Source organism: Sminthopsis crassicaudata, chromosome 3 (assembly GCF_048593235.1).
Source record: "Sminthopsis crassicaudata isolate SCR6 chromosome 3, ASM4859323v1, whole genome shotgun sequence".
Lineage (NCBI taxonomy): Eukaryota > Metazoa > Chordata > Mammalia > Dasyuromorphia > Dasyuridae > Sminthopsis > Sminthopsis crassicaudata.
Window position 1 is genome coordinate 81,035,537 of NC_133619.1, and position 14,121 is coordinate 81,049,657.

The 14,121-nt window shown below is 35.2% G+C and overlaps 1 protein-coding gene across 1 annotated transcript in view; it reads right to left on the reverse strand.

Moving 5' to 3' along the window:
- Positions 1–12,546, reverse strand: part of NBEAL1 (neurobeachin like 1) — a 186,418-nt gene extending 173,872 nt beyond the window's left edge. The window contains exons 1-2 of the mRNA XM_074299004.1: positions 12,095–12,546; positions 10,716–10,997 (exon numbers count right to left, since the gene is read on the reverse strand). Of these exons, the coding sequence (XP_074155105.1) occupies positions 10,716–10,766 (51 nt within the window). The 5' untranslated portion in view covers positions 10,767–10,997; positions 12,095–12,546. The remainder of the gene's footprint in view (positions 1–10,715; positions 10,998–12,094) is intronic.
- Positions 12,547–14,121: the final 1,575 nt, after the last annotated feature.

The window sequence follows — 14,121 nt, forward strand, 5'->3', positions numbered from 1 at the left end:
CTGTAAAAATAAACTCCCTCAAAAGGACCTGTATGTGCAAGAATGTTTGTGGCAGCCCTCTTTGTAGGCCAGAAACTGGAAACTGAGTGGATGCCCATCAATTGGAGAAGGGCTGAATAAATTGTGATGTGTGAATGTTATGGAATATTATTGTTCTGTAAGAAATAACCAACAGGATGATTTCAGAAAGGCCTGGAGAGACTTACATGCACTGATGCTGAGTGAAATGAGCAGAACCAGGAGATCATTATATACTTCAACAATACTATATGATGATCAATTCTGATGGATGTGGCTCTCTTCAACAATGAGATAAACCAAAACAGTTCCAATAGAGCAGTAATGAACTGAACCAATTATGCCCAGTGAAAGAACTCTGGGAGATGACTATGAAGCCCTACATAGAATTCCCAATACCCCTATTTTTGTCCACCTATATTTTTGATTTCCTACACAGGCTAATTGTACACTATTTCAAAGTCTGATTCTTTTTGTACAGCAGGGGCAGAGCCAAGATGGCAGAGAAGATACACGTGAATTTCTAGGCTCTCCCTTACCCTCAATACCAATTAATTAATTCAGCTCAAAAATAGCGCTGGACTGGTAAACTACATCCCAGGAAGAGGCAAAGAAAATTTACCATATCTGAGGGAATTTAGAGAGGGGGAGGAACATTGTGTGAATCTTACTCTCATCAGAAGAGGCTCAAAGAGTAAATAATTGACATATTTGTTTTTCAAAAAATTCTCTCTCACCTCATTAAAAGGGGGAGAGGAAAAGGGAAAAGGAAAAGAGGAATAAGGGAAGGGTACAAGAAAAGGGAAAGACTTAAAAGGAGGGGGGAGGGATACTAAAAAGGGAGGGCTGCGTGACACAAGTGAGGTCTATAAATTAAATACTGGGGAAGGGGTTCAGGGGGGTCAAGGGAAAAAGCATAATCTGGGGATAATATGATGGCAGGAAATACAGAACTAGTAATTTTAACTGTAAATGTGAATGGGAGGAACTCTCCCATTAAGCGGAGGCAGATAGCAGACTGGATCAAAAATCAGAACCCTACAATATGTTGTTTATAGGAAACACATTTAAAGCAGGGAGATACAGAGTAAAGGTAAAAGGCTGGAGCAGAATCCATTATGCTTCAAGTGAAGTCAAAAAAGCAGGGGTGGCCATGCTTATCTCAGATCAAGCAAAAGCAGAAATTGATCTAATTAAAAAAGATAAGGAAGGAAACTATAACTTTCTAAAGGGTAGTATAAACAATGAAGCCATATCAATACTAAATATATATGCATCAAGTGGTATAGCATCTAACTTTCTAAAGGAGAAGTTAAGAGAGTTGCAAGAAGAAATAGATAGCAAAACTATAATAATGGGAGATCTCAACCTTGCACTCTCAGAACTAAATAAATCAAACCACAAAATAAAAAAGAAATTAAGGAAGTAAATAGAACATTAGAAAAATTAGGTATGATAGATCTTTTGAGAAAACTGAATGGTGATAGAAAGGAGTATACTTTCTTCTTAGCAGTTCATGGAACCTATACAAAAATTGACCATATTAGGATATAAAGATCTCAAAATTAAATGCAGGAAGGCAGAAATAGTAAATGCTTTCTTCTCAGATCACAATGCAATAAAAACTACATTCAACAAGAAGTTAGGGGTAAATAGACCAAAAAGAAATTGGAAACTAAATAATCTCATCTTAAAGAATGATTGGGTGAAGCAGCAAATTATAGAAATTATTAATAATTTCACCCAAGATAAAGATAACGATGAGACATCATACCAAAATTTGTGGGATGCAGCTAAAGCAGTAATAAGGGGAAACTTTATATCTTTTTGTACAGCAAAATAACTGTTTGGGCATGTATACATATATTGTATTTAATTTATATTTTAACATATGTAACATTGGTCAATGCCATCTGGGGGAGGGAAGGAGGGGAAAAATTGGAACAAAAGGCTTGGGAATTGCCAGTGCTGTAAAATTGCCCATGCATATATCTTGTAAATAAGAAGCTATAATAAAAAAAAATTTTTTTTTTTTTAATCAACTCCTTCCTTTTACATATAAAGAACCTGAGGCCTAGAAAGAATAAATGACTTGCCAAGGTCATACAGATAATAAACAACAAAGCCAGGATTTGAACTCATGAGATCAGTTTTCAACAGGTCTCAGCTAGATTTGTATTTCTGGTACAGTCTAAATGCAGATTAAAGCACTTTTTCACTTTTTTTCACTTTATTTTTTTTGTTTCTTTTTCTTCTTTTTTTTCCCCTGAAACCTGTCTAAAATGAGATGTTTTGCATGATCTCATGTGCATAATGGTTATCATATTTCTTGCTTTCTCAAGAGGTGGGGAGAAGGTAAAAAGACTTAAGAATTTGGAACTGAAAATAAATCTTTTTTAAATTGAAAGGGATAATTTCAGAAAAAAACATAGGAAGTCATAAACTGATACAAATTAAAGAAAAACTAAACAAAAAAATAAAACATTATAAAAAGTAACAGCAATATGTGAACTGTGAAACACTAACTCTGATCAACACAATGTCCTACCACAACTCCAAAGAACTTGATGAAAAACTATGAAAAATGCTATATACCTACAGCTAGAGAACTGATGGGACTCAAACTGAAAACTGAAAGTTTTTTTCCTTTTTCCTTTTTTTTTTTGAGATGGGGAGAGCCCTTATCTTCTGAAATAGGGCTAATGCAGAAAAGTTTTGCATTGTTTCATATGCATAATGGTTTTATATATCTTGATTTCTCAACAGGTGGGAACAGCTTTCATAATATGTATGTGAATGAATGAAAAAAGTTTTTACAAAATTATTATATTACAATGTGCAGAACATTATGTATTTGTGTCAATTCCCTATTTATCATGTATATTTGACAAATTTTCAGTAAATAACCCAATTCAGTATTTGCCTTCTACTTCTAATTACACTGATTTCAGAAAAACCTGGGAAGATTTATATGAATTGATACACAGTATCAGGAGAACACTGTACAACTGTAACAGTTGTACTATAATAGTTAAATGTGAAAAAATTAGCAAGGCAATCCCAAAGCACCCATGATGACAAATGCTATCCATCTCAAGAGAAAATTGATGAACTTTTGAGTGCAGACTAAAGTATACTTTTTAAACTTTTTTATTGTATCAAACTCTGCAACATTACAGGGTGAACTTTATCTCTCCTAATCCTCTCCCTGATCAGATAAAAATTCAATTGAGATATTTAGCAAAAATACAATAAAATTTCTTTATTATTCTTGGGTTTTTTGTATATGTTTTCTTTTGGAACAATGGCTAATATGGAAATGTTTTGTCTGACTTCATAAGTATTATCAATATCATACTGCTTGCCTTCTCAAGGGGTGGGGAAGGGGCAGGAGGAAGGGAAAGAGTTTGGAATTCAAAATTCTGAAAAATGAATGTTAACAATGTCTTTACATGTAATTGGGAAATATTTTTTAAAATAAAAAATTATATTCATTCTAACTGCATTGATTTTGTTTATTCAAATTTTTCAATTGTATATATTTAAAACTGTCCAGTGTTTTCTCTAGTGATCATCTTTATTTCTTCTATGGTTAACAATTTTCCTCCTATCCATACTTAATGAAACATATTGTTACTGTCCCATACTCATCACCTATATCCTTCCTCTAACTAGTTTATTATATAATATTTTATATTTGTGCTATGCACCCATATTGAGCTTATTGTGGTTTATGGTATGAGATGGGAGCCTAACTAGCCAAGATTTGTGAACTCATTTGCAAATAATACATGCCTTTTTCAGAACACTAGTAGTACCAGATAATTGATGTTCTAAATTAAAGACTGTGATATCTATAAAATGTTCACATTCCTTCTTACTCTGAATTACTACAGTTCCTATATAAAATGTGTATCCTACTGATGGGTCAGAATCTGTTGCACCTTATTTGCCTCCTATCAAAGCTCCATCAGGACTTCTTATTTGTCTTTTTATAAAAACTACATCCTGACTTCCTACCTGTCTCCTTCCCTAAATAACAATACCTTGCTAAAAGACATCCTGCCTCCTTACCTGAATGAAAAGACAACCTGATTCCTCCCTTATTTGTATCTTGCTTGTAGGCTGTTAGCCAGCTAACTAAAGTCACACATTTGAATATATAAACTTTCTCTAATTGCCACAAACTCCATCAGAATTTGGTCCATCTCTGCTATGGCATCAATAAATTATTTTACGACTATAAGAGAATCTCTTTGAATTCTTTCAAACTATGAACCATGACTCGTGGATAATTCAATACTATCAATATACCTTATCAAGTGATTCTCCCTTAATATATAGGAGATGCTTAATAAATGTTTCACTGAATTAATGTACTGGTCACCTACAATTTGACAGTACTGTGAGAAATGCTTTTGTATATACATTAAGAATTTAAGATCTTAATACATGTATAAAATACCCCAAAAACAATACAGAACACCCTAAAAAGGCAGAACAAAATAAAAGAAAAAATACTGTAATGGGAGCTGGGAGGGCCTTAATATCAGGAATAACTCTACCATTAACCACCTGGGAAACATAGGATAAATTATATTACTTTTCCCATCTTCTGTTCCCAAATTGACAGGGTTGGCTCGGATGACCAGGTATCATTCTAATTCAAAATCCCACTATTTTATGAATAATACAAACATGAGAGTACAAAGTGAGACCAGGCAGATGTAATCACTCAAAAAAAGTTAAGTGCATATGTTTTTCAAAGTCTCACAATACCTAGCAGGTTATGATGAAACTATTTAAAATCCTATTCAATTTGTTTTTCAAGCTTTACATTTCATTTTAAGTAACTGAGAACTTTAAGAAAATGATTTTTTGAAGACTTGCTTATGAATCTTTAGAACCACTATTTCAAAGTCATTGCTAAATGCCAGGGTAATATAAGAATACTATATGTAAATTATGGGAGCAGCTTCTTTAGGAAAAACCTGGCAATAGGGAAAACTAAAAAGAATAAAGCAAAAGATCCCCTGGAGGGAGGGTTGTTTTTGCTCTGAAAAAAAACAAAAACAAAAACATAGTTTTTTGGGGGGAGGGAAGATGTCCTGTTTTTTTTCTTTCATAAGGAAAAGAGGATATATCAGGAAAAGGAGAAGCAAGTAATTCTTTTGAAAAAAAACTTCAAAAGCAGTCTAGGAATGAGAACAATCAGAAAAAATCTGCTAAACAGAAGTCTCAGACAATAGCAAGGTAAGAACTCAGAGGATTCTGAATCTGGGCTAGTTGAGGCTCCAAAGCCTAGAGCAAAAAAAAAAAAAAGAAATAAAATATAGTTTTTAAAAAAAATTGCCCTAATTAAATAGAAAATAAAATTTTTAAATAACTTTTTTCTTTTTTTTTTCCCTTGTTGCTATTAATTTTATTAGCTAGTGTTTATTTTTGTCAGGAAAATAAATTTCACACACTGGAAATGTAATACATTTCAATTTTTGAATGATAACCCTATTAACAAATTAAAATTGTACAAGAAAACCTACAAATTCATGCTATCAGAAAAAAATGTTAATATGTGCCTCTTCTAGTTTAATTCAAATGTTTAATGTTAGGGGAAAAAAAAGTATATGCTGGCTAAATTACATGTTTATCTACAAATCCACAACATCATCTTATGGGGCAGATGGTGTTTGCTTTGAAAAACCTTACATTTCAATTTGGTTCAAATACAAAAAGTTAGATAGGACAGTTTAGTTAGGCCTGAGTCCAGAGCATCCTTCCCATTTTATCCTTAAAGACAAATCTCCTTTGAGAAATAATTTTAATGTCTTAAGTATTTTGGAATGGAAATTCTCAAGTTTAAAAAAATAAATAAATAAAACATGAGTATTGGTTAGCTTTGAGCTTCCCATCCACTTTCTGGTGAGATATGGAAACTTTCCTTAACGTACTTTAACATAGAATTATTATACCCAAAAGTACATATGAAAGATATTTCTTCTGATTAATATTTGTTCACTCCAAAACTGTATTTTAAGAAGATATCATTTTTTAAATTAATTTTATAATTATAATTTTTTTGACAGTACATATGCATGGGTAATTTTTTTTTTTACATTATCCCTTGTACTCACTTCTTTTCTGAATTTTCCCCATCCTTCCTTTACCCCCTCCCCTAGATGACAGGCAATCCCATATATGTTAAATGTGTTATAGTATATTCTAGATACAATATATGTGTGTAAAACCGAATTTCTTGTTGCACAGTAAGAATTAGATTCAGAAGGTATAAGTAACCTGGATAGATAGACAATAGTGCAAACAGTTTACACTCAATTCCCAGTGTTCCTTCTCTGGGTGTAGCTGATTCTGTCCATCATTGATCAACTGGAACTGAATTAGATCTTCTCTATGTTGAAGATATCCACTTCAATCAGAATACAGAAGATATCATTTTGCATTGAAGTTAGCAATAAAATTTGGACCATAAATTAATACAACCAGTGATCTCTCCATCCCCAGTAATCTACCTGACAGCAACAGCAAAGGACAAATGGTTAAATAAACTCTTTGAACCTTAAAAGACTGTCAACCTAAGCATCCCTAACTTGCTCATATTGTTTGAATCAGATTTGTATTTAATTCCCCCTAAAATTAATTGTGTTGTTACTAAAAATATTCAGTTAGCCTCTGGAAAAGTCAAAGTCCACTAGGTAGGATGCAGATTTAAGTAGCTGATAAACCAGTTTAACTACTTCAACATCATGGGAAGTTGATCTTCATTCTAAAAGCAATGAATTTCATAATATCTTTAACAATTAAGGGCAATAGAAAACCAAATGCAAACATCTAATTCAGAACCTAAGTCCCTAGAACCATGGCAACAGTATTCTATTGAAGTAACATTAATTTGGCTGACACTATAATAACATTCATTTAAATCCATTATAGTGTTGTAGAATGTTTAATGCATTTTCATATGCATTCTATCATTTGTTCTTTTTAACAACCTTGAGGGCAGGAATTGTCTCCATTTTTTCACTTTTATATTACAAATGAGCAGCTAGTCTGATTTAATGCCAAGTCACACAATTATTAGGATGTTTAGTCAAATTTAAACATATACTTTGAGATGCCCAGTCAAGTATTCTACACTCATCCTACACTCATAATCCTGTTGGACAGCTAGGTGACACAGAATATTATGAAGGTAAAATTATTAAGACTTGACAATTTATTGGTTATGAAAATTGAACGATAGAGGAGTCAATTAAGACTACAAAGTTGCAAATATGGGCAACAGAGATGAAAGTAAATCCAAAAGAAAGAGGGAAGTTTTTATTACAGATGAGTTTAAAAAGAAATATGAGTTCCATTTGTGACATACTGAATTTGAAATATTTATGAGACATGCAAATGAAAATGACCAATGAATAGTTGGAAATACAAGACTCGAATCTAAGAGAGATTAGAGTTTATTATTTAGAACTAGCATTATTTTCAAAAAGCTGATAATCACTAGGGGACAGAATCTGGATAAAGGACAGAATTCAACACAGAACCCTAAAAGATGCTCATACTTGTGAGCACAAGATGCTCACAAGTGTGAGCCACAAAAGGAAACTAAAATGGAAGAGAAAGACAAGTCAAGAACCTTAAAAGAGTATAATAAAAGGAAGGAGAAAATCTCCAGGAGGAAAAGGGGAGTAAAGAAAGAGTGTACACTACACATTGTGTAGGCTTAATAAATATTCACAAAGGTTTGCTAAATGAATATCAATCATACAACTGTTCTCCTTTGTAGTGATTGTACTTCAATAGTTCTGGGATCTGGTCTGTGTACTCCCATGAGATCATCTTAATAATGAAATATATCAAAATACTACTGTTCTCAAATAGAATCTTTCAGGAGCACCAGATGATGATGTTTGGATACATCATCCCAAATATAATCAGCCAGTCATCTTAGCCAAAATTGCAAATTAGGTAAAATTTATTTTGTGACCTCTAAACTTCCCTTTCAGTCCCTCTCTTCCTCCTTCTAGTACTACCTAATCTGATCCTAGGAACATAGTCTTTTTCACACTCAGAAAAGAAACAATTTCCAAGAAATTCTAAGTTGTGTAAGTGAATAAATTTTAAACAGAGCACTGTCCAAGACAGAAAAACCCTTCGAGATCTAAAGGAATTTTTCTTTTATAATGAAATTGAAGGAAATGTTTTTAAAAGACCAGTGGCAAATGTGAAACCTTTTTAGATAACATTATTTAGAAGTTGCCTAACTATAAATCAAGAATCAAGGCTTATAAAACATTCATTTCTAATTTTATTTCATCTATTTTCTAAAAATGACCATGAAGTTAGTTGCCATTGTTGTAAGGTTATTTATTTTCCTTCTTCTATTTAGAAAAATTATTAAATTTTCTATTTCCCTTAAACCTATTAATTCATAAAACTATTAATGTCACAAGAGTTCAGTTCAAAACTATCTAGAACAGCATGATATATACTTAATAAGTATTTGTTCAATAAAATATCATCATTCATTATTCATCCCTATTCTTCTAAATACCTCAAGCTTACACATAACAACTAATCTTTCTCTTTTTGCCATAGCAAGAAATGTTTCTTTTCTCTTTATAGGAAGGAGGTAGTGGACTTTTTTATTTAGATAAAATAGTTCCAATTATATTTTCTACATAAAGCAAAACTACTGATTTTTTTTTAAATTTTGAGACCTAATTCTATTCTCAACTAGAAGTAAAAGCATCTATTTTCAGTCTTACTCCAGAGTACATAGAGCAAAGGGCAATAGCAGGAAGTGGATTACCACTCAGCTCCAAAACAAACAAAAACTTTGTTAGCAATTTAAAATCTGTGATTCACTACCCTAAAACGAAAACTATTAAGCCATTAGCTTTAAAAAAAAAAAAAAATATATATATATATATATATATACACACACAATTTTCACTGCTTGTAGTGAATTTTCATCTGTAAAAGAGTGTCTAGATAGCTGAACAAGTATATAATATGTATTTATATAAAAGCATAAGATACCTTTGTACAAAAATATAGTAATAGTGTTATACAGTGTTAATATAAGTATTTCCCATGGCATATGTTATTTATCTATTTATATCTTCAAAACTTTTCAATGTAAAATAGGTCTTTTAACCATTTGAGAAGTAAAGCAACTGAAATATATATAGATTAACTGACTTGAGTTAGTCAAAAAGCTTAGGAGCAGATCTGGCAGTAAAATTTAACTTATTTCAAATATAAAAATTAAGCTGGTTTTAAAAAATCATTAATTTCAAGCTACATTTTCAGCAATATGGTGTATTTTGATCCACTCAATCATAAATACAGAACAAAGACATTTTGTTTAAAAGATATTTTTAAAACATAAGAATATCCTTTTGTTATTCAATTAAAGAACTTCCTTATGACCTTAACCCAATCTGAAAGCTGGAAACTTCACTTTCTTTCATAGATTTTAATGTCTTAACTATAATACTTAACTAGAGGCTGAATATATAATTCAAACACTTCTATAGACTTATAGGCAACAGTCAAAAGAAAAAGAAAAAACAATTACTGTATAGATGTGTCCTACTTTATACAACAAATTTCAGCCTCCTGAAATTATCTGAATGTTATACTATAAAATTGTATGTAAATAAAATCATATTTTATATGATTGGAAAGTCATAATTTGGAAAAACTCCTTACTGATCTTGTTAAGGAAACAATGTAATTATAATAAAAGGCTAAATCCCCTAAATAAAGTTCCAGATTAGTATAGTGATTCTCTATCCCAAATATGCATTTGTTTCCCATAAATTCCCATAAATACATACATAGATTTAATTTGTATTCCCTGCCACAAAACTGGTAAAAATCACAAAAATTTGGACCTGAATTTGAACCTAAACTCAACCACTTACAATCTGCATGACTTTGGGCAGGTCACTTAACTCCTATGGAACTCAGTTACCTCTCTTGTAGCATAAGGAAGCTGAATAGATGACCTCAAACTCCCAGCTCTACACCCAGACCCAGAGAACTTCTTATCATCAGACTAACCTTTCTTCAAGAACAGTAAACTCAGTTTCCAAGAATATTTCCTTTTGTGTCCTTTGCCAACCTCATAACATTTATGTATTGATTTTTTAAAAATAAAATCTCATCTCTGTACAATTGGGTTTTTTTTGTTTTTTTTTTTTTTAAAGAAACTGACATTTCAGAAACTGAAAAACATATGAGAAGGAAAAAGTTTTTGTGATTTTATATGGACAGAATAAAGAATAAAAATTTTACAGCAATCTATATCTAGCCACACACACACACACACACACACACACACACACACACACACACATACACACACACCCATTCATTCACCCTACTCCCACTATGGAAGAAGGAAAAAACAAATAAAAATGAAATAACTTTTTTTTTAATCTCTGGATTTACTTGAATGTTTAGAATATGTTTGTAATATTGAAGAATAGTTAAAATTGTACAAACCAAAGAAATGGGGAAAAAAATTTGATTGCACTCAGAATTTTTTTAAACAATTGGTTATCACTAGGAATAAGCACTAATTTCCATGAACTACACAATAAGCAAGTCAATCACAAAATTCTACCACAAAATATTTTTACACTTATATAAATAAAGTGAAAAGTAGTTACCTTGTTACAATATAGCATCCAAAGTTCAAAAAGCCTCTCTCTGGATGCCATTCCTGCTTTATCTTGGCCACTTTACTTTTTTCCTCAAAAGAGATATTAATCAAGACCATCACATGTTCCTTTTATTTTCCAAGTTTCCCCAGCTTTAACACTGAGAAAAATCAGTAGGGGAAAAAAATAACAAACCCAAACAAATGGACTGTGTCTTCTGGTAAATCAACAAGTTTGATATTCACACCTACTCCAACATCTCTTCATCAATGTCACTCCAACTGAATAAATCTATAAAAGAAAAAAAAAATCCGAAAGGTTCCTTTAGAGAAAGAGGCTGTACTTTTTTTTTTTCCTCCTGATCCACTGAAAATCTGCAATAGGATTTTTGATGATGCACTAAACTTTTAAAATCCACTGATTAAATTCCATAGAACCTGGCTGTTGCACAAAAACACCAGAAAATGGCCCAAACGACACAAATATTTAAGGCGCCATAAAACCCAAGATAGAAATCTACCAGACTGCATTCTCCTACAAGAAGCCTTGGTGGATCTCTCTAACTGTTAGTATCTTCCTCCTAAGACTGGCTCCAATTTATTCTGCACAGATCTAGTTTGTTCATAGTTTGCAAGAGGTCTCTCTCTCTCCCGTTAGAACGTGAAGTCCGAGAGAGCAGGGACTGGTTTGAGGACGTTTTCCCACTTCTTTTTATCCAGTGAACAGCACATAATTGACACTGAATAAATTGGCATCAAAGGCATAGCTGAAGAAGTCAAAAGCAAAAATTATATTTCCACACCCTTGACACCTCAATTATTAGAAAACATTAATATTTATATGAAAACCGCCTAAGGGCATAAAATCCTAGAGTTTCCAAACCCTTTTTTTTTTTTTTTAAATTTTCTGGGACTTTGTTTGCGGTTGGGTGGGGTGGGGACAATTTACATAATGGAACAATCCACCCCAGGGAGTGAAAGTGACTTTCTCCACCAGGTGCCTCCCGGCTTCAGAGCCCACCCCAGGGGCGGCCAGGGATCGCACACCTGGCCCAGCGCAGGTGAATCTCCAGGGAAAACCTGGGACGCGTTTTTTTTTTTTTTTTTTAAAGGGGAGGGGGGTGTTACGTGGGTGTCCTTAAATTTCATCCTCCCACCAGACCACTGCAAAAGTGGCTCAAACTTCAGGGCAGTCACCAGGGGCTCGCTGAGCCGCCAGCTTCCGCGGACAAGGAACTCCCCCAAACTGGGGGTGCCCCTCCCCCACGCCCCCTAGGTTCTCCCCCCTTCACCCCACGGTCCTCCCCCCGCCCCTTTCCCAGTCCTCCACAACACCCAGAGACCCGCCCCTGCTCCTCCTCTGCCCTGGCTCCCCACCTCGGCACTCACATTGGGGTCCGAGGGGCCAGCGCCGCCCCCCGACTCTCCGAGACGTAGTCCCAACTGCTCCTACATACGCCGGCCGGCCAGCGGCCCAAAACCCCGAGTGTCAGCCCCAGCAGCAGCTCGGCAGGAGGGTGGGGGAGGCGGCAGAGGCGGAGGGAGGCGGGAGGCGGGGCCACGGGGCGGGGCCACGGGCGGGGCGGGGCCGGGCGCGCAGCTGCCCCAGCTGAGTTGGAACCACCGGCGCGCTTCCCAGGGAAAGGTCTACCGCCACACAGAAGAACGCTTCCCGAGGCCGAGATCGCTCATAGGCTGCTTCCGCCGAGAGGGGGCGGGACCTATAGGGGGCGAGGTTGTGCATTCCACCACAGCCGCATTCCTCGTCTCGTAGAGGTGCGGGAACCTCTTCGGTTTTCCCCAGCGGAACTCGGGGGAAGGGGGAGGGGAAGAGACCCAACGCGCTGATGTCATCGGCCAACCTCGGGGAAGACGGAAAAGAAGCGAGAGGGAACGCCGTTGACATCATTTCCGGGGCCTAGCTTAGCCAAGGGCAGGACCACCCCTTTCATTCCCCCATCCATTGGCTCCTTTCTAAAAAGGAGTATTTTCCCTCCCCCCGGACGCGAAATCGGAGTCGTGGGAAGGGAAGGACAATCTGGAGAACTCAACTTCGCGCCCCGCCCCCTCGAAGGCGTGTCTCCGGTGCCTTCCATTGCCCCGCCTCTCCCAACCAGAAGCCTCCCCTCAGCTCTCCCTGCCGCGTAGAGCTTTCCTCACGTGACTCTGGGAGCATCCCAAGTCTGGGATTCCTGCTGTGTTGAGGCTGCCAGACCTGGAGAATAGCAGGGCTACAAAATATTCCGGCTTCCCACCTTCTGCCGGCATCCATCAGTCACTAAAAATAATGAATTTCTGCTAGCGGCACACAATTTTTTTTATTACAAAAATTTTAATGATTATATAATTATATATTAATATAATTATATTTTAATATTTTTTAAGGACTAAATTCCAAATTCTCTCTCTTCGGCCGCTCCCCTCCCCATTGACAAGGCCAGCAATATCATTTCAAATTATACATGTGAAGTCGGGCAAAGCATTTCCATGTTAGTCATGTCCTGAAAAAAGTACATTTCAATCAAAACCAGAGTTCATCAATCAGTTCTCTCTCTGGACATGGATAGCATTTTTCATCTGAGTACTCTTGGAATTGTCTTGGTTGATTGTACTAATCTGAGTAAGTCTTTCCCAGTTGATCTTCATGGCTTTATTTCTGTGCCGTTACATCTCTGAGCGCTACTCACTTGACTTTGCGTCGGTTCATCTAAGTCCTCCCAGATTCTTCTGAAAATATTCTGCTTCTCATATCTTAAAGCATGATAGTATAGGGGGCAGCTAGGTGGCGCAGTGGACAGAGCACCAGCCCCGAATGCAGGAGGACCCGAGTTCAAATTTGTTCTCAGACACTTAACACTTCCTAGCTGTGTGACCCTGGGCCAGTCACTTAACCCCAGCCTCAGGGGGAGAAAAAAGCATGATAGCATTATTATAGAAGATTACTAATTTTTACTTATTTTTTTCATTTTTTTTGGTGGGGGGGGAGAATCTGTTTTCTGCCACAGCATGACTAATGTAAAAAATATTTTGCATGTATAGCCTACATCAAATTGCTTGCAATCTTAGAGAAATTCCTGGGAAAAGGTAAAGAGAAAGGAGTGAATTTTGAATTCAAAATTTTAAAAAATGAATGTTAAAAATTGTTTTTACAAGTCAATGGAAAAAATAAAATATTAAAAGAAAAAAGGTATCTGTGATCATTTAATTGTCAAATGTTTCTCAATGCTGATCCTTTTTGGTAACACTGCAATGATATGATGCTACTGTTCATCTTTTCTCTGATACTTTAATTTTTTTTTGTGACTCTGATCTCACCTGTTTCTTTTGGTAGCATGATAGTATTCCATTACACTCATATATCAGAACACTTTCAGCCATTCCCCAAAGGATAGTCATCCTCTTGATTTCTAATTCTT